This window comes from Pseudophryne corroboree, chromosome 7 (genome assembly GCF_028390025.1).
Source record: "Pseudophryne corroboree isolate aPseCor3 chromosome 7, aPseCor3.hap2, whole genome shotgun sequence".
In the NCBI taxonomy this organism is placed as follows: domain Eukaryota; kingdom Metazoa; phylum Chordata; class Amphibia; order Anura; family Myobatrachidae; genus Pseudophryne; species Pseudophryne corroboree.
In genome coordinates this window covers 245,781,518-245,803,591 of record NC_086450.1, presented here as the reverse complement: position 1 = coordinate 245,803,591, position 22,074 = coordinate 245,781,518, and the positions used below count along the sequence as shown (strand labels likewise).

At 44.5% G+C, this 22,074-nt stretch overlaps 1 protein-coding gene across 3 annotated transcripts in view; it reads right to left on the bottom strand.

Annotated features, from left to right (window-relative positions):
* LOC134943561 (CD63 antigen-like) overlaps positions 1 to 22,074 on the bottom strand; it is a 260,601-nt gene that overhangs the window by 179,253 nt on the left and 59,274 nt on the right. For all 3 annotated transcript variants that reach the window (XM_063932333.1, XM_063932335.1, XM_063932334.1), the window contains exon 2: positions 21,052 to 21,240. In XM_063932333.1, the coding sequence (XP_063788403.1) occupies positions 21,052 to 21,240 (189 nt within the window). The remainder of the gene's footprint in view (positions 1 to 21,051; positions 21,241 to 22,074) is intronic.

The following is a 22,074-nucleotide window of genomic DNA, read 5'->3' as shown; positions in this document are numbered from 1 at the left end:
TCAGATGCATCGGCTGATACCCTGGTCCTTGGAGACAGGGTTATCTCTACTGTGGTGGCTGCAGAGTGCTCATCTTCAAGAGGGCCGCAGATTCGGCATACAGGACTGGGTCCTGGTAACCACGGATGCCAGCCTTCGAGGCTGGGGGGCAGTCACACAGGGAAGAAATTTCCAAGGACTTTGGTCAAGTCAGGAGTCGTCCCTACACATAAATATTTTGGAACTGAGGGCCATTTACAATGCCCTAAGTCTGGCAAGGCCTCTGCTTCAAAACCAGCCGGTACTGATCCAATCAGACAACATCACGGCAGTCGCCCATGTAAACCGACAGGGTGGCACAAGAAGCAAGATGGCGATGGCAGAAGCCACAAGGATTCTCCGATGGGCAGAAAATCACGTCTTAGCACTGTCAGCAGTGTTCATTCCGGGAGTGGACAACTGGGAAGCAGACTTCCTCAGCAGACACGACCTACACCCGGGAGAGTGGTGACTTCATCCAGAAGTCTTCCAACTGTTGGTAAACCGTTGGGAAAGGCCACAGGTGGACATGATGGCGTCCCGCCTAAACATAAAACTAGATATTGCGCCAGGTCAAGGGACCCTCAGGCAATAGCTGGGGACGCTCTAGTGACACCGTGGGTGTACCAGTCGGTTTATGTATTCCCTCCTCTGCCTCTCATACCAAAGGTACTGAGAATAATAAGAAAACGAGGAGTAAGAACGATACTCGTGGTTCCGGATGGGCCAAGAAGAGCTTGGTACCCAGAACTTCAAGAAATTATATCAGAGGACCCATGGCCTCTACCGCTCAGACAGGATCTGCTACAGCAGGGGCCCTGTCTGTTCCAAGACTTACCGTGGCTGCGTTTGACGGCATGGCAGTTGAATTCCGGATCCTAAAGGAAAAGGGCATTCCGGAAGAAGTCATTCCTACGCTGATAAAAGCCAGGAAAGAAGTAATCGCAAACCATTATCACCGTATTTGGCGAAAATATGTTGCGTGGTGTGAGGCCAGGAAGGCCCCAACAGAGGAATTTCAGCTGGGTCGTTTTCTGCACTTCCTACAGTCAGGGGTGACTATGGGCCTAAAATTGGGTTCCATTAAGGTCCAGATTTCGGCTCTGTCGATTTTCTTCCAGAAAGAACTGGCTTCACTGCCTGGAGTTCAGACATTTGTAAAGGGAGTGCTACATATTCAGCCCCCTTTTGTGCCTCCTGTGGCACCTTGGGATCTCAACGTGGTGTTGAGTTTCTTAAAATCACATTGGTTTGAGCCACTTAAAACTGTGGATTTGAAATATCTCACGTGGAAAGTGGTCATGTTATTGGCCTTGGCTTCGGCCAGGCGTGTGTCAGAATTGGCGGCTTTGTCATGTAAAAGCCCTTATCTGATTTTCCATATGGATAGGGCAGAATTGAGGACTCGTCCCCAGTTTCTCCCTAAGGTGGTATCAGCTTTTCACTTGAACCAACCTATTGTAGTGCCTGCGGCTACTAGGGACTTGGAAGATTCCAAGTTACTGGACGTAGTCAGGGCCTTAAAAATTTATATTTCCAGGACGGCTGGAGTCAGGAAAACTGACTCGCTTTTTATCCTGTAGGCACCCAACAAAATAGGTGCTCCTGCTTCTAAGCAGACTATTGCTCGCTGAATTTAAAGCACAATTCAGCTGGAGCATTCTGCGGCTGGATTGCCGCATCCTAAATCAGTAAAAGCCCATTCCACGAGGAAAGTGGGCTCATCTTGGGCGGCTGCCCGAGGGGTCTCGGCTTTACAATTTTGCCGAGCTGCAACTTGGTCAGGGGCAAACACGTTTGCTAAATTCTACAAAATTGATATCCTGGCTGAGGAGGACCTTGAGTTCTCTCATTCGGTGCTGCAGAGTCATCCGCACTCTCCCGCCCGTTTGGGAGCTTTGGTATAATCCCCATGGTCCTTACGGAGCTCCCAGCATCCACTAGGACGTCAGAGAAAATAAGATTTTACTCACCGGTAAATCTATTTCTCGTAGTCCGTAGTGGATGCTGGGCGCCCATCCCAAGTGCGGATTGTCTGCAATACTTGTATGTAGTTATTGCCTAACTAAGGGTTATTGTTGAGCCATCTGTTGAGAGGCTCAGTTATATTTCATACTGTTAACTGGGTATAGTATCACAAGTTATACGGTGTGATTGGTGTGGCTTGTATGAGTCTTACCCGGGATTCAAAATCCTTCCTTATTGTGTCAGCTCTTCCGGGCACAGTATCCTAACTGAGGTCTGGAGGAGGGTCATAGTGGGAGGAGCCAGTGCACACCAGATAGTACCTAATCTTTCTTTTAGAGTGCCCAGTCTCCTGCGGAGCCCGTCTATTCCCAATGGTCCTTACGGAGCTCCCAGCATCCACTACGGACTACGAGAAATAGATTTACCGGTGAGTAAAATCTTATTTTCCTTGTAGTGAAAAACCACCTTTACAGGCAGACAAAAGCACATAGCATTGATATGCAAATTAGAAGCATTGAATGGGTAAATGAGTCCCATAGGAGACCAGTGAATGGTACATATATATAATATTATAATTATGTGTGTGTTTATATCAGTGTATGTTCTGCAAGATGGCTATCCAATCTGAATCATATCATTTAAATGATTGATCATTGCTAGATTCATATAGATCTGTGTGAAACCGAATACATTTGTTGCTATATATTTAAGACAAAAAAAAAAATGTTTAAGGAAGTAAATGTAAAAGACACAAATGCAGGTCTGGCCCAGTCATAATAGGGTTTATACAGAAAGAACGTGTGTTGTGTTAAGTGAGCAATTATAGTTGGTATTGCTCACATTTATAGAAGTTGTGGGATTTGTTTAATTGCGGACGTACGGTTTTGTACACGTGTCTCGGACAAAGTACGGAACTGCACACGCACGGCCGCGTGCTTACGCAAATTGCGTAAGAGTACGGTCACTAAGTACAAATTACACAATAGTTCGTTTAGTTTAAAGGTGGGACAGTAGCTACGCTACAATAGCACCAAACTACCCGGTTTCTAAAGAAATTTAGTATAAAAACAAAATTTAGTATAAATATATATATTTTTTAAATTGCCTCTGGGGGTAAAGCTGCCAACTTGAATGAATCCTAATTTTCTGCACAGAAAAACAAAGTGTATTTGAGTGAGCGAACGTAGGAGTGAGTGGATATTTGAACCCCGGGAAATCGGGATCCCGTCGTTTGGTACATCAAGTGAGTGGAGACTTGGTGGCGTGAGGCGGCTGACTCACGTTAGTATAAGATTAAAATGCGCAAATCGTGAGGTTATTTGTAGAGGAGCGTGATAGTGCGTTGTATTGCGAAGTATTGAAGTTAAAAGGTTTTTGGTATTACGCTCCGGACTGAGGGTCCCAGTTACAACGACCCGTGGTCGTACGGCAGATAGGTAACAAGTACCTATATGCTGTGCGATTGGACCGCGCATTTGTGGGTGCGATATATATAGCGCAACTGGATACCCCTTTACGAGCTTTTGCGTAAAATCGTGGTACCATTAGCGCTGTATAGAGCATACGCAAGTGTGATTTGTGTATAAGGTTATAGGGAGTTTTCGCTGGTCTCTCAGGAAAATCTCCAGCAGTGTATATTAATTGGAATAGGTAAGTCACTCCTAAACACTTCCAGTGAATAGAAATCAGATAGGGACCTCGCTGGGTACGCAGTGTTCACTATTGGAGTGAGTCGTGGTACTTAGTGGAGAAGGAGTGGGTGAAAGCGCTCTAAGAACTTTCACCGTCTATTTGTTTTGTGTATTGGGGATTGCGTAAAAGGAAAAAGTCCGCGATGGGATCCAATTGCACAAGCGGTGGACGTTTTGTAACCAGGGTTCAGGTTGAATAGCCGCGGCCCAGGGGGTCAGCGAGGATTGTTATGTGTGGTAAATATGGATCACACACTGAAGACTTTTTGTCTGAATGGGTACGTATGACTGACAAAGATAGGGTACCATTTCCTAGGGTGGGCGGCTTTGAACCAGAGGCACTACAGAATGTAGGCAGTAAAATAGGTCTTCTTAAATCCAGAAAACAAAGGATTAGACATACAGATTGTTTAAATTTATGGCAACAGGAGGGGGATATACAAAGAGAATTAGCTCGCGCAGCAGGTTCCAAACCTAGCAGGAAAATAATGGCGACCGCACCACCACCACTACCGTATATTGCGGGGAGAAGATGGCTACAGTCAATGGTATGTCCGTAAAATATAGTAGTATGTAAAAACAATGTATTAACCCTAATTATTTTTTGCAAGATGTATCCTGTTTTTGAAGTTTTTTCAAGGTTATAGGTCACAAGAGGATGATGGACTTGCTGGCAGATCAGTTCCTGTATTTATTTACAGAGAGAGAGAGAGACATAAGATGCATTGGAGGGAATGGTAATTGTATCGCTGGCCTGTAACTGTAATTGTATGTAACTATGTTTTAACTGCTTACTGTATGAGTTGTAACTATAGGTATACTGTACTTTGTAATATATATATTGAATCTATATCTTTTTTTTTAATAACAAATATATCCAGCCAAATCGCAGCTCTCCTCCAAGCAGTCACCTTGCTGCAGGAAACGCAGGAGGGGCCTGTCCAACCAGGTAGAGCAGTAACAATATTCCCCAATGAAAGAACTGGTGAGGTCACAGCTACCGGTAAGTGTGAGACAGTTCATTGCACAGAGACAACAACACCTCACAGTAAACAGATTAGGAACGGAATGGTAGGATTACACCCTGTCTTGGAAATAGTAACCCCCAATGGGGGAACCGATAGTCAGGGAATATTCCTCACCAGGAATAATGCAATGTATTGCCCGTGGCCCAGAGATGAGCTGCGATCAATCATTTCAGAATTCCCCGACCCTTTGAAGCATTTAGCCAGATGTCAGAAATTTTTCAGAGATCTGGGTAATGTGTATGAACCGACAAACAAACACTGGCGGATATTTTTGAAAGCGTGCCTACCTCCTAATATTGACACCCAAAAATGTATCACTGATTGTAGATTAGAGTAGGATAGTCTTATGACTGACAAAACACAATCAGGAGAACTTAGAGCAAATTAACATGCAACTAGAGTTGTATTTCCCCACAACTGTTAAGTGGAGAAAAATTTTCTCCATAAAACAGAGGGAAAAGGAAATGACATCTTAATACTTCCATCAGGACCTGCAAATAATAGACAGATACATGGGGTTATCAGATACAGGGAACGATGCGAATTACAGGGAGGTAGCTGTTTCTGTATTAATGGATGGACTCAATCAGACAGTAAGGGACAGGGTACAAACATTTTTTGACTGATTGGAGAGGGGCCACAGTAGCTTGTCATAGAGAGTGCGAGATTAAACACCATAAGAATATTGCTAGGCGTAGAGAACTGCAGCAGGAGAGGCTGGGGATTGAAAGTATACAGGCTCTTACACCAGAGTCTCATCAGCCTAAACCCCAAAAACCCTGGTGGTAAGAAAAGACCGAGAAATTGTTACATTTGTAAAAAAATAAAGGACATTTTGCTAGAGATTGCAAGAGTAGTAGAGCACATAGCCAATATAGACCCCTAGACAGAGAAAACAAGCCACGTTATTAAACACATAGACGGGATCAAGGGACATATAGTAAGGAGTCACGAGCCATATAGAAAACACAGATTCGGTTAATGGGAAGAATGGAATAAATGCAACTTTACCCTTTTGACAGAACTTACTGGGGTTAGGAGGAGGTCTCTAAACTTCTGCTTCTTTCTCTAGCAGAAGTGACCTCTAATTAATTTAGCAGAAGTTTTGTTAGAGATGGTATACATATAGCGTGCTCCCGCCCAGGAAGTACGAATTATGTTGGATACCCACGAAGACTAAGGTTGCATTTCGCTGTTCTAGATACATGTCCATCACAGGTAGAGGAAATTATCTCAAAGATACCGGGTTCCCTATGAATTTAGAATGGACAGGACACTGGATTGATGGCTGGGATAGTCCCAGTAGAGATATAACACACATAGATTTTTTTTGGGGGGAGCAGACAGAGTAGAGAATCATTCCCCTTAGTGCCCAATCCTGATGTCAAACTTTGTAAAATCTTCTTTGCCTCTACCAACTTATCTGTTACTAAACACTATGTGATTTGTCTTCAAAGCTTCCTCTTCATCTCTTACGTTCACCGACAGGGTTACAATTCAGACGCCACAGGCCTACTCGGTCTTTCAGAGTTCTGCCCAAATCCAGTATATCTCACCAGCATAGGGACACCAGTATCAGTGTGCCTGGTCATGCACAAAGGGTGGAGAATGGGAATACGGGTGAAGGGAGACTGTATATAGACACCGATATGCATGATGGCGTGACAGCCTGATGGTTAACGCAAATCTGACAAATTTTCTTTTTATGATTTCCTTTCTCTTTTCACAGATGGTTTACTTCACACAACTAATACACAACAGTTAAACACATTGAAATGCAAGATTTATGTTCCCTACAGAAAGGCCGCTGACCCGGAGAGAACTCGTGACAAAGAGCAGAGTGTAGAGAACCTCGTAACACTGGAGTGTCTGTTTCGGGAAGGTTGAGAGGCAGGACTGTTGAAGGGCATTCGAGCACAGATCTAGAACGGTTGTAGTATCATTCTTTTTTTTTTTAACCTCCCCCTGCATTTTCCTGTCTTTTCCTCTTCTTATTTTCCTCCTTTCCCTAAACGAAATGGATCGATCACAAGAGACTGCGTTTAGGGTTCTATTAGTAATTCTGGTTTTGATCAAGGACAGTTTGTTTTGGTGAGGGTCCCAGAGAGGTCGAGCAGGGATCTGGAATGGATTCTGATGGCAAGTATGAATTTGTAGGATCTCAGGATCAGCGCATCACTTTAGTAAAGGCTGGCGCTCTGGTAGTCAGGGAGCTCGGAGGCACTGTGAGGGGTTATTGTCTGATGAATATTGTATTTGTAGGAATTGTGAGAATATAGTTGAGGATGGGTGCATCCAGAGATGTCAGTCCAACCTTAATATCGACATAGACCGTCATCCGTTGAGTGATTACCACTCACTAGTGGGTAAGGTCTTAAACCAGACAGAATGCTGGGTGTGCTCACAGGTACCTCAAGGTCAGAGCAAGTCAGGATTAGTACCGTACCCTTTAGCAATAGATGAGATACTCGAATTACGGGGTGGGAGACCGATGGACAAGAAATTCAATATCTCTAGGCCCCGTAGTTTGAAGCTCCACCAGTATCATGTAGACAGGTCCTTATTGTGTTTTAATATTTCCAATTACCGAAAACCGGGAAATTGGGAAGTGACGTGGAATAACCAGACAATGACCTTTTCACACAGAGCTGATAGGATACCCATACACTCTGAACTTGTACGCCAAATAGCCAACAATGGGAGGTATTTTCGGTATAGGTATACTCGTGGAAGCAAGACCATGTGGGTTGGAAAAGTATCGCCAGGGTATTGTGCTCATATCATCCAGCCCGATACTTGTACTGAGCAGATGGGAGAACTAGGGATTGGTTTCTTTAATTGGAAAATTGGCAATATGGTGATGTTATATTTTGTCCCCTATGTCCTCCCAGATGATGGGAGGAAGGCGTACAAGTGGCTTGCTCCGAGCTCAGAGGGATTGTGTTATATTAAGAGAGTACTGCCAGAGGTCATGACCATAACCCATGATAAGATAAAAAACGTTCACCGCAGTGCTCAGGCTCCTTATACTCATACTCACTATGAACACATCATCAAGAGACACCTCATAGATAGGACAGAGCACGCAGCCTCTGATTTGATCCACGAATCCACCGGGATTCAATTCCTTCTCGCATTAGACATCACCCGTACTGCCAGAGGAATTATAAATTATAGGTATATCCATGCGCTAGCGAACTTGATAGATAATATCACTGAGATGTATGACGACACCTTCAGGTATACGGGAAGGGAGTTACAAGCTTACAAGCAGGAACTGATTCAACGCAATTGGTTCTCGGGTTTAGGAGAGTGGGCTCAAAATGTCATCATGAGTGTAGGGAAGTTTCTCCTTTGTATCCTGGGAGGCGTCATAATTATTAGTTTGATATTTAGGTGTGTTCGAATTCTGACGCGGCGCAAGCACAGCACAAAATTGATGAGTCTAAGGAGCAAGGGTACTGTTACAGCAGCAGATTTAGTTTACGACCCATCCAGAGAGACTGTGATATGATAAGGATTGCAAATGAATTTCATGGCCTGTTTCGTTCACCCGTTTTTCTTTTGTCTCCCCCTCTGCCCAGATACATCCATCCGGAAAAAAGACATCAGCTCTACCCAAAATGTTTATGTGAATGTATTTTATTTATATGTCTTATCTTCATCTCTGCAACCTTCAGTTAATGGCACACATAGTCGACAGGTGATATCCACATATACTAGCACTCACATATGTTTCCCCCTCCATGTATCATCAACTAAATGTGCACCCCATTTGTTGGAACAAGAAGCCGAAAAGAGCTCGGTAGTGTTTGTTGGCCCACTTACAGACCCTTAATACGGGATAAGAGGGATTTAATCTATACTTCGCAATACTTTGAAGCTTATTTAGAACATATACGGCACGATGATACATGCCCCTCAGACATGGATTCATACATACATGCTTTTTACTATCCCACTAGGTCATACATTTCCCACTCACAACTCTCCCCGATCATCTGTAGATATTGTATTGATATTTTTCTGTTTAGTGATTAGATAGTGGCAGTTATTGGTGACTGCCAAAGGGTGGACTGTCAAAGTCGAAAAATATTGCAGTACACACATCACGTACAAACTACGCACAGATGGCCTCCGTGCGCGTACTTGCTCTGCTGTGCGTGCATATATTCGCAATTTGCGTATGGTCGCTCCCGCGGTCCTGCGTATTAGCGCGTGGTATGAGTATTTACGGTAGAGTTTGTGAACGCATGAAAGGCTATCAAAACATATTACATATTTAATCCAAATAGTGCACAATGTACACATAGTTTCCCTGCACCACTTCAGAAAGTAACAGCAGTTTAAATGGTATCAGAACAAAGGGATTCACCTTTACAGGATAGGAGGGGACAGAACAAGGTTATAAGGTGGTGTTTGGTATCCAGCTGAAGGGTATTTTAAGGGTAACATTCCGGTGTTGGTTTGAGAAAGATCGCATGTTCCTGCGGATAGTTATGTGCAGGAGCAGAATATAGATATAAACTGTATTTACTGTACATTATGTATGCGGCGGGAATCCAGAGGAGACCACCCACAAGAGCAGTTGGAAAAGACATCGCCTACCTATTCAAACCGACCTATGACCTCTCCTGTACTGTAAATGACCATCCCTGTGTCCAATGGACAAAGAGATTACAGTATCCATTGTGTTATGTTTTGAATTAATTATATAAAGAGAGCCTGCAGCAGGCCTGGTCAGACACAAGACTCACAACGTTATCTATCAGATGATGGAGGACCAGACTGGGTAGCGCGGTGAATCCACTCACTTATGTAACATTGACTGTAGCCATTATTCTGTTGTATTGTATTGATTATATTGTAACCCCCTTTCAGCAATAATACACTGTGGTGTCGGAACCCAGTGGTTTAGCCACAGACTGGTGTTGTGTCTTTCAGGTTCCTGATGAAAATGCCGTAATAAAGGCATTGAAACGTTGTTGTCCTTAAACGTGATGCATTGGCTCTGAGTTTTTTCGTCGCCTGGAGTGCCGCACCAGCTATTTACACACACATATATATATATATATATATATATATATATATACACACACACACACACACATATATATATATATATATATATATTTTTTTTTTAGTTTAAGGAGTTTCACTCAATCATTTCCAGTGGTCCTGGTTTATACATTTGAACCTTAGATAGGAATAGTTAATAAGCTAATGTTATATAGTGTAATAGGTGTATATTAAACTGACTGCATTATTATAAACAGACCAATACTTACCCGTTGAAGTGTATTCTTTGCCGAAGCAGTTACCTGACCCCAGTGAGCAAAACAAGAGACATCAAATAGGAAAAGGGTGACTATATTGTGTTCCTACAGTTCAAAGGTCATCTTAGCTATCCCAAAGCTAGCTAGGTACAATCCAACTAAGTCATTACACTCATTGCTTGGGTGGAGGCACATTCTTGTTAAACCCATCCTTTTTGGGGGGAAAGGGGGGGGATTTACAATGAAATATCCTTCATAGACCAATTGTGGATCATCACTGATTAAGTGCAAAGTCTGTTTTTTTGTCATTTATCTAATATTTTGTAATTGTTATTTGTGATGTTTTATCAGTGTGCATAGTACACCATTTTGGCTGGATGAAACAGTTGGGTAGTTGGTATTGATTGACTACCCTCGTCTGTGCTGTTACAGCAGAGGTGGTTGGCAATGTGGGAACTTCCGCCAACCGTGCAGCCGGATGTGCGTGCGTCACTTCTGGTGACGCACGCTCTGCAATGAGGTCTCTTTCTCCCAGTGCCTGTTATAATCACGGACAACGGCCGCATTACATCTGGTGATGCAGCAAGATGTCAGGTGATGAGGCACTGACATTTATGCCGCACCATCGGCGCTGGTGCGCGTGGATGAGGGCGCAGTTTTGCCTACATGTGCTGCACAGGTATTTTGTTGTGGAAGTCCTTATATGGTAACCTAATTGAGCACAATGATTGAATGCTAATTGCTTCTGTGCCCTGATTGGTTGTATTCAGACTAGTGCAGGTATATATATGCTTTGCTGACATTGTGAGCTAGGCAGTCCTGGATGAAGGTGGCTGTTACCACCGAAATGATTTAGTTGACTGATGTTTCCCTAAAAGACTTCAACAATTGCCGACCTTATTGAATCTGCAGATCTAGCCTGTATTACGGAGACCTGGCTAGATGAAAATGCAGCACCTATATTGGAGGCTGCAGTCCCAACAAACTACTCTGTCATCCACAACCCAAGACTGGACCGCAGGGGTGGTGGGGTGACTATCTGCTTCATAAAAGACCTTAAACTTAGGGTCCACTCTATTGAAATTACTCGCTCATTCAAGTGCATTGCTGCCCGGAGTTCGACAGGATTAGGTTTCAGAGTACTTCTCATTTACCGGCCCCCTGGAGATGGAAAGATATTTCTACAAGAAATTGCAGACACTGTTGCTGGCCTGGTTCTGAAACATCAAAGATGGCTCATCCTCGGGGATTTCAATGCATGAGTGGATGATGAGCTCTCACGCCTTGGCCAAGACCTCCTGTGCACAATGAATGGTCTGGGCTTCAGACAGGTCATTTCTTCTGCCACACATAAAAGTGGTCACACTCTTCATCTTGTCCTTCAGATTAGCTTAGAAGTCACTGACCTAAAAAATAAACCCAGCCATCTGGTCAGTCCACCACTCCCTTTGGCTCTCAGTTGCAACCCCTCAAATAAGATCTCTGCCCGTGGAGCTGACCAGTTATCGTCCAAGGAGGGGTATGACTCCCCAGGCTCTAGCAGCAAATCTGGATCTCTCCGCTATACTGGATGCCTGTGAAGATCTGTTCCCTAGTCCGTTATTATAATAGGGATGTTATGGCTGCAATTGATATTATCGCCCCTGTGTGTATAAGACCTCGTTAACCACATCGTAGAGCTCCCTGGTTCGACAGCAGCGTTAGTGAGCTCAAGAAAAGGGGGCGTAGACTGGAAAGACGATGGCGGAAGACTAACCTAGTGGATGACAAAATAAAAGTAATAAAGCATAACGAAGAATATCAAATCGACAATCGCCCACAAGAATCACAGTTCCTGCCAAATGAGATCACGGCAGCAAACAATAGGCCAGCTCAACTTTTCCATACAGTGGAGATGCTTTGCAAGCCAGCATGCCTGCAGACTCATGAAACCCTCTCCCAGGCAAGATGCAACGAGTTTGTAAACTTCTTTGCAGATAAAATATCCACCATCCGGGCTGGAATCTCCACAGTGCCATTAAAGGAGTGCCAAACTACAAAGCCTGCCAATATAAGCCACCTGCCTTCATGGACCAGCTTTAACCCAGCGGATGTAAAGGACATTGCTGAAATTGCTCGGATTTAGCGTCCCACCACCTATGATCTGGACCCTGCCTCAACCAAGCTTCTAATAGGTTGTATGGATATAATTGGTCCTGTCTTTGCAAAAATTGTTCAATGCTCTTTGCAGACAGGCATTTTTCCTGGACCCCTAAAGGAAGCAATTGTTAGACCTCTTCTTAAAAAACCTAATTTAGATCCCGACTGCATGACCAACTACAGACTGGTATCAAACCTTCCTTTTCTAGGAAATGTTATTGAGAAAGTGGTTGCAAATCAACTGGAAATCACAGAGGTGACTGTTCAATATTAATCCTTCTGGATCTCTCTGCAGCATTTGATACCGTGGACCATGGGCTTCTGATTGAGCGACTGATACATTTTTGTGGACTGGATGGCACAGTCCTAAGCTGGTTCAAATCATTTCTCACAGGCAGATCACAGAGTATCGTCTGGAGTATACTCCTCACCATCAGTGCGATTGTCATGTGGTATCCCACAAGGTTTTATACTATCCCCCATACTTTTTGCAGTATGCATGCTCCCGTTGGGTGAAATAATCAGGCGCCATGGGCTGGTCTACCACTGCTATGCTGATGATACATAACTATATTTGTCCTTTGGTCCGGGCACTGATAACCCAATAGCAACCCTAAATGGCTGTCTAGCTGAACTCCAGGAGTGGATGAGTGCCAGTTGGCTGCGACTGAACCCGGATAAAACAGAGGTCCTTATGATAGGACCGCAACATCAAAAGGACAAGACTGCATCATAGCCAACCAACTGGACTTACACTCAGGGATTCAGAATTACAAACTCTGATCATGTGCGGAATCTTGGGTTGTCCTGGATGGTGGCTTGACACTTAAACATCAGATATCAGCCACAATCAAATCCTCATTCTTTCACCTGAGGAACATAGCCAGAATCAAGCACTTAATTCCCTCAGATGATCTGCCAAAAGTCATACATGCATTTGTATCATCTCGATTAGACTAATGTAATGCCCTCTACCTTGGTCTCCCACCAAAAGAATTGCACCACTTACAGCTGGTGCAACACACAGCTGCCAGGCTGTTAACCGATCAGCCCCATTCTAGCCACATAACACCCATACTCTACTCCCTTCACTGGCTGCCTGTAAGATGGCGAATCATCTTCAAGATTGACTTACTGAGTTTCAATGCACTACATGACCAGGGCCCAAGGTACCTGAAGCAGCTTCTGACCCCATACTGCCCCACTCGATTACTGCGATCTGTAGATGAAGGACTTTTAGCAGTACCTAGAATCTCCCGTAATTCATCTTGGAGTCAAGCTTTTAGTCATGCGGCTCCGACTCTATGGAACTCACTTCCCCGCACAGTGCGAGAGGCCCCAACTACAGAATCCTTCAAAAGTAGACTCAAGACTTTCCTGTTTACTCAAGCATTTCCATAATGTCCCTTTAGTATCTGCATGCTTCTGTATTTTATGAAAAGCTTTTCTGTACTTCATTATTTTCTGTACTATATTATGCTTTGTATCTGTTAAGCGCATTGAGTCCTATTGGAGAAAGAGCGCTATATAAATAAAATTATTATTTATTATTATTATTATTATTATTATTATTATTATGATACTTTGAAGGAATGGGTGAATATATTAATACCCGGATTATTGACTGCAATATGGGACTTTTTGGGCTTTATATCAAAGCATTGCTTCTATGGAAGAAATTAAACATTTTTATTGCATATTAGCTGGTGTGCTGGCTACCCGTGCTATTGCTATTCTGTACCTCCAATGGCTCAGGTGGACACAGACTATGCTATGATAATTGTTTAACTGGCACCCCCATTATTAATATAAAACGTGTGCTGCTCACACAAGTTTTTCTATTTTTTATAGAGAGTTACCAGTTTTGAGGTGTTGTCCAGTTACAAATGTTTGGGAAGTATAATGCTGTAGTCAATCCATTGCTAAACATCTGGTCTCAATGGGCATATTCATTCAGCTGGAGTCACAGAATATCTATTTAATATTACCACATTAATTGGTGGAGCTGTTGAGCCCAAGTAGGTTGGGTTGGAAATTGTATTTGAAGGTCTAATGTCAGCTCATATGTTATGACTATTAATGGTATTATATGCCGATGTGAAAGAACCAAAAGGAAGAGAGGAACATCTGTACTCAGCTCCCATATCCAGGATGGTAGGGGAGTCATATGTAAAAGGAAATGGAGTTTTCCAAAGTAGCCCCATTATGTCATACTTAAGCTTGGGTGGAGACACTAATACAGAAAACATACATCACTTAAAGGGTGGGTACACTTGAGACATTAAGGAAAATTAGTAACCCTTTAAACCAGGGGTGGGGAACCTTTTTTCTACCAAGGGCCATTTAGATATTTAGAAAATCCTTCGGGGGCCATACAAAAATTATCAACTTAAAAATTAGCCTGCCCCCAATAGATATGCCCCCATTAGATATGAACCCTAGTAGCACCGCTTACACACACACACACACACACACACACATTAAAAGAAAGACAAAAACACAATACTCACCAGCCACGCTCCTGCTTCCGGACCCTTGCCCTCTGCCTGGCTGCCCACTCCTCAGAACTATGGGAGAGACGTCATGACATCTCTCCCATAGCATTGCACAGGCACACACGCACACTGCCAGAGCCGGAGCTCAGGAGTGAGCTCCTGCCTCTGGCTGCTGCTGAAGGGAAGAAGCCAGTCGCCCGCTAGTAACAAAATCGCAGTGGGCGCCCAGCATCTCCCTTGGTTAGATGACACTGGGAGGGCCGGATCAAGTGGCTTTGCGGGCCTTATACGGCCCGCGGGCCTGAGGTTCCCCACCCCTGCTTTAAACAATAGATATATCTGCTCCTTTAAATATTAATGGGGGGTTACATAAGCCACTGTATTGTACCATAATGAAAGGATACCATTGCTATTAATAGTGAGGAGGATGTGGTTATATTTGGAAGATGACACATAGCGTATCATTAGAGTATGGTAAAGAATAAACACGTTTTTGACAATTATTTGGCATAGCAAAAGCTAGGGATCAGATAGTATAAACTAGAGATGAGCGCCTGAAATTTTTCGGGTTTTGTGTTTTGGTTTTGGGTTCGGTTCCGCGGCCGTGTTTTGGGTTCGAACGCGTTTTGGCAAAACCTCACCGAATTTTTTTTGTCGGATTCGGGTGTGTTTTGGATTCGGGTGTTTTTTTCAAAAAACACTAAAAAACAGCTTAAATCATAGAATTTGGGGGTCATTTTGATCCCAAAGTATTATTAACCTCAAAAACCATAATTTACACTCATTTTCAGTCTATTCTGAATACCTCACACCTCACAATATTATTTTTAGTCCTAAAATTTGCACCGAGGTCGCTGTGTGAGTAAGATAAGCGACCCTAGTGGCCGACACAAACACCGGGCCCATCTAGGAGTGGCACTGCAGTGTCACGCAGGATGTCCCTTCCAAAAAACCCTCCCCAAACAGCACATGACGCAAAGAAAAAAAGAGGCGCAATGAGGTAGCTGTGTGAGTAAGATTAGCGACCCTAGTGGCCGACACAAACACCGGGCCCATCTAGGAGTGGCACTGCAGCGTCACGCAGGATGTCCCTTCCAAAAAACCCTCCCCAAACAGCACATGACGCAAAGAAAAAAAGAGGCGCAATGAGGTAGCTGACTGTGTGAGTAAGATTAGCGACCCTAGTGGCCGACACAAACACCGGGCCCATCTAGGAGTGGCACTGCAGTGTCACGCAGGATGTCCCTTCCAAAAAACCCTCCCCAATCAGCACATGATGCAAAGAAAAAGAAAAGAAAAAAGAGGTGCAAGATGGAATTGTCCTTGGGCCCTCCCACCCACCCTTATGTTGTATAAACAAAACAGGACATGCACACTTTAACCAACCCATCATTTCAGTGACAGGGTCTGCCACACGACTGTGACTGATATGACGGGTTGGTTTGGACCCCCCCCAAAAAAGAAGCAATTAATCTCTCCTTGCACAAACTGGCTCTACAGAGGCAAGATGTCCACCTCATCTTCACCCTCCGATATATCACCGTGTACATCCCCCTCCTCACAGATTATCAATTCGTCCCCACTGGAATCCACCATCTCAGCTCCCTGTGTACTTTGTGGAGGCAATTGCTGCTGGTCAATGTCTCCGCGGAGGAATTGATTATAATTCATTTTAATGAACATCATCTTCTCCACATTTTCTGGATGTAACCTCGTACGCCGATTGCTGACAAGGTGAGCGGCGGCACTAAACACTCTTTCGGAGTACACACTTGTGGGAGGGCAACTTAGGTAGAATAAAGCCAGTTTGTGCAAGGGCCTCCAAATTGCCTCTTTTTCCTGCCAGTATAAGTACGGACTGTGTGACGTGCCTACTTGGATGCGGTCACTCATATAATCCTCCACCATTCTATCAATGTTGAGAGAATCATATGCAGTGACAGTAGACGACATGTCCGTAATCGTTGTCAGGTCCTTCAGTCCGGACCAGATGTCAGCATCAGCAGTCGCTCCAGACTGCCCTGCATCACCGCCAGCGGGTGGGCTCGGAATTCTGAGCCTTTTCCTCGCACCCCCAGTTGCGGGAGAATGTGAAGGAGGAGATGTTGACAGGTCGCGTTCCGCTTGACTTGACAATTTTGTCACCAGCAGGTCTTTCAACCCCAGCAGACCTGTGTCTGCCGGAAATAGAGATCCAAGGTAGGCTTTAAATCTAGGATCGAGCACGGTGGCCAAAATGTAGTGCTCTGATTTCAACAGATTGACCACCCGTGAATCCTTGTTAAGCGAATTAAGGGCTGCATCCACAAGTCCCACATGCCTAGCGGAATCGCTCCCTTTTAGCTCCTTCTTCAATGTCTCCAACTTCTTCTGCAAAAGCCTGATGAGGGGAATGACCTGACTCAGGCTGGCAGTGTCTGAACTGACTTCACGTGTGGCAAGTTCAAAGGGCATCAGAACCTTGCACAACGTTGAAATCATTCTCCACTGCACTTGAGACAGGTGCATTCCACCTACTATATCGTGCTCAATTGTATAGGCTTGAATGGCCTTTTGCTGCTCCTCCAACCTCTGAAGCATATAGAGGGTTGAATTCCACCTCGTTACCACTTCTTGCTTCAGATGATGGCAGGGCAGGTTCAGTAGTTTTTGGTGGTGCTCCAGTCTTCTGTACGTGGTGCCTGTACGCCGAAAGTGTCCCGCAATTTTTCTGGCCACCGACAGCATCTCTTGCACGCCCCTGTCGTTTTTTAAAAAATTCTGCACCACCAAATTCAAGGTATGTGCAAAACATGGGACGTGCTGGAATTTGCCCATATTTAATGCACACACAATATTGCTGGCGTTGTCCGATGCCACAAATCCACAGGAGAGTCCAATTGGGGTAAGCCATTCCGCGATGATCTTCCTCAGTTGCCGTAAGAGGTTTTCAGCTGTGTGCGTATTCTGGAAAGCGGTGATACAAAGCGTAGCCTGCCTAGGAAAGAGTTGGCGTTTGCGAGATGCTGCTACTGGTGCCGCCGCTGCTGTTCTTGCGGCGGGAGTCCATACATCTACCCAGTGGGCTGTCACAGTCATATAGTCCTGACCCTGCCCTGCTCCACTTGTCCACATGTCCGTGGTTAAGTGGACATTGGGTACAACTGCATTTTTTAGGACACTGGTGAGTCTTTTTCTGACGTCCGTGTACATTCTCGGTATCGCCTGCCTAGAGAAGTGGAACCTAGATGGTATTTGGTAACGGGGGCACACTGCCTCAATAAATTGTCTAGTTCCCTGTGAACTAACGGCGGATACCGGACGCACGTCTAACACCAACATAGTTGTCAAGGACTCAGTTATCCGCTTTGCAGTAGGATGACTGCTGTGATATTTCATCTTCCTCGCAAAGGACTGTTGAACAGTCAATTGCTTACTGGAAGTAGTACAAGTGGGCTTACGACTTCCCCTCTGGGATGACCATCGACTCCCAGCGGCAACAACAGCAGCGCCAGCAGCAGTAGGCGTTACACGCAAGGATGCATCGGAGGAATCCCAGGCAGGAGAGGACTCGTCAGAATTGCCAGTGACATGGCCTGCAGGACTATTGGCATTCCTGGGGAAGGAGGAAATTGACACTGAGGGAGTTGGTGGGGTGGTTTGCGTGAGCTTGGTTACAAGAGGAAGGGATTTACTGGTCAGTGGACTGCTTCCGCTGTCACCCAAAGTTTTTGAACTTGTCACTGACTTATTATGAATGCGCTGCAGGTGACGTATAAGGGAGGATGTTCCGAGGTGGTTAACGTCCTTACCCCTACTTATTACAGCTTGACAAAGGGAACACACGGCTTGACACCTGTTGTCCGCATTTCTGGTGAAATACCACCAAACCGAAGAGCTGATTTTTTTGGTATTTTCACCTGGCATGTCAACGGCCATATTCCTCCCACGGACAACAGGTGTCTCCCCGGGTGCCTGACTTAAACAAACCACCTCACCATCAGAATCCTCCTGGTCAATTTCCTCCCCAGCGCCAGCAACACCCATATCCTCCTCATCCTGGTGTACTTCAACACTGACATCTTCAATCTGACTATCAGGAACTGGACTGCGGGTGCTCCTTCCAGCACTTGCAGGGGGCGTGCAAATGGTGGAAGGCGCATGCTCTTCACGTCCAGTGTTGGGAAGGTCAGGCATCGCAACCGACACAATTGGACTCTCCTTGTGGATTTGGGATTTCGAAGAATGCACAGTTCTTTGCTGTGCTGCTTTTGCCAGCTTGAGTCTTTTCATTTTTCGAGCGAGAGGCTGAGTGCTTCCATCCTCATGTGAAGCTGAACCACTAGCCATGAACATAGGCCAGGGCCTCAGCCGTTCCTTGCCACTCCGTGTGGTAAATGGCATATTGGCAAGTTTACGCTTCTCCTCCGACAATTTTATTTTAGGTTTTGGAGTCCTTTTTTTACTGATATTTGGTGTTTTGGATTTGACATGCTCTGTACTATGACATTGGGCATCGGCCTTGGCAGACGACGTTGCTGGCATTTCATCGTCTCGGCCATGACTAGTGGCAGCAGCTTCAGCACGAGGTGGAAGTGGATCTTGATCTTTCCCTAATTTTGGAACCTCAACATTTTTGTTCTCCATATTTTAATAGGCACAACTAAAAGGCACCTCAGGTAAACAATGGAGATGGATGGATTGGATACTAGTATACAATTATGGACGGGCTGCCGAGTGCCGACACAGAGGTAGCCACAGCCGTGAACTACCGCACTGTACTGTGTCTGCTGCTAATATATAGACTGGTTGATAAAGAGATAGTATACTCGTAACTAGTATGTATGTATAAAGAAAGAAAAAAAAACCACGGTTAGGTGGTATATACAATTATGGACGGGCTGCCGAGTGCCGACACAGAGGTAGCCACAGCCGTGAACTACCGCACTGTACTGTGTCTGCTGCTAATATATAGACTGGTTGATAAAGAGATAGTATACTCGTAACTAGTATGTATGTATAAAGAAAGAAAAAAAAACCACGGTTAGGTGGTATATACAATTATGGACGGGCTGCCGAGTGCCGACACAGAGGTAGCCACAGCCATGAACTACCGCACTGTACTGTGTCTGCTGCTAATATAGACTGGTTGATAAAGAGATAGTATACTACTAATATTATATATACTGGTGGTCAGGTCACTGGTCACTAGTCACACTGGCAGTGGCACTCCTGCAGCAAAAGTGTGCACTGTTTAATTTTAATATAATATTATGTACTCCTGGCTCCTGCTATAACCTATAACTGGCACTGCAGTAGTGCTCCCCAGTCTCCCCCACAATTATAAGCTGTGTGAGCTGAGCAGTCAGACAGATATATATAATATTATATATAGATAATAGATGATGCAGCACACTGGCCTGAGCCTGAGCAGTGCACACAGATATGGTATGTGACTGACTGAGTCACTGTGTGTATCGCTTTTTTCAGGCAGAGAACGGATATATTAAATAAACTGCACTGTGTGTCTGGTGGTCACTCACTATATAATATATTATGTACTCCTGGCTCCTGCTATAACCTATAACTGGCACTGCAGTAGTGCTCCCCAGTCTCCCCCACAATTATAAGCTGTGTGAGCTGAGCAGTCAGACAGATATATATAATATTATATATAGATAATAGATGATGCAGCACACTGCCCTGAGCCTGAGCAGTGCACACAGATATGGTATGTGACTGAGTCACTGTGTGCTGTGTATCGCTTTTTTCAGGCAGAGAACGGATTATAAATAAAACTGGTGGTCACTATCAGCAAAACTCTGCACTGTACTGAGTACTCCTAATGCTCCCCAAAATTAGTAAATCAAGTGTCTCTCTAATCTATTCTAAACGGAGAGGACGCCAGCCACGTCCTCTCCCTATCAATCTCAATGCACGTGTGAAAATGGCGGCGACGCGCGGCTCCTTATATAGAATCCGAGTCTCGCGATAGAATCCGAGCCTCGCGAGAATCCGACAGCGTCATGATGACGTTCGGGCGCGCTCGGGTTAACCGAGCAAGGCGGGAAGATCCGAGTCGCTCGGACCCGTGAAAAAAACCATGAAGTTCTGGCGGGTTCGGATTCAGAGAAACCGAACCCGCTCATCTCTAGTATAAACACCGATCTAAATATAATAACAAAAGAAGAAACATATGGCAGATGAATACTGATAAGTAGTCAGTGTCTGCACAACCATACATTAATGCATTACATTGTATATTTATTATCCTGAATGAGACGCACATCTTTGTTCATTTATAATGTTTAAAATTCCATGCAAGAATGAAGTACTTTGTGAAAATAATGAAGATGACTTATGTTCTTAATGATATAAATCCTACAATCCTAGTCTTATGTACATTGTACAAATTCCATACTTCTAGAATCAAGCCAGAGATAAAAGAACTACTTACAGTTTTGATCAGGATGTTGTTTTCCTTTATTGCTGCCAATGCTCCAAACCCAGACAAGAAGATAATCACCATTCCCACAATAGCTAGAACCATAGGGGCCCCAGCAGAGGTCTCTGTTATGACCAAAGAAATATCTGACAGTTGTGTCTGTACCGAGGCTCCAAGACAAATCAGCACAATACCGGTTACCTAACAGAAAACAAGAACATGTCAGTGATTTTGTGTTTTTATTATTTTTTCCAGCTAACACGCTTACATAGATCCAATAAACTGCCTGTAAAAATACATGTGTTATTTTCAAAAATAAGACATAAAAAAATTCCTTTTGGAACATAGTGTGTGCTCTTGTGCTGCCATCCATAATTCTTCACTTGAATCGTTTGTCCATACCTTACCAAGATGGTAGCTGATACTTAGGGGTTCATTCAGATCTGATTGCTGCTGTGCGTTTTCGCACAGCGGCCGATCTGGATATAACAGGGCATGCATATGCATCGCAATGCGCAATGCGCACGCACTTCAGCCAACAACGGATATCATCGGTTAGTGACGAGATGGTGCAAAAAATCTGTTCCCACAGGTGTTCGCAAGGTGATTGACAGAAGGAATGGTAACAGACCGTTTACTTTGTATGTTGCAAATTCGCACTCTGTTGTCAGGATTATTACAGAGCTGTAATATTCAGCACAGTACGCCAGGTAGAGTCCCCTTTTTTTACACATTATGGCAGCACTTGAAGTGACATATAATCATTTCTAATATAAGAGAGCCGTGGACTTGTGAACACTGATATACAGCATGCAAGAGAATATGCAGTATATCCTTTTGCATTAGATACCCTTTGTGCGGCCAACATTTATTATAATGCATGTGTAATCAACCGTGCACATCATCAAGGCTGCCGCACCACCACTGCTGCAGACACTGATCCCAGGGGGGGGGGGGGGGGGCAAGGGCAGACCGGCAGCAGTGAGACTGCCGCAGCTGCCCCTGAACCTTCCCCCGGCTCCCACTTCACTGCTG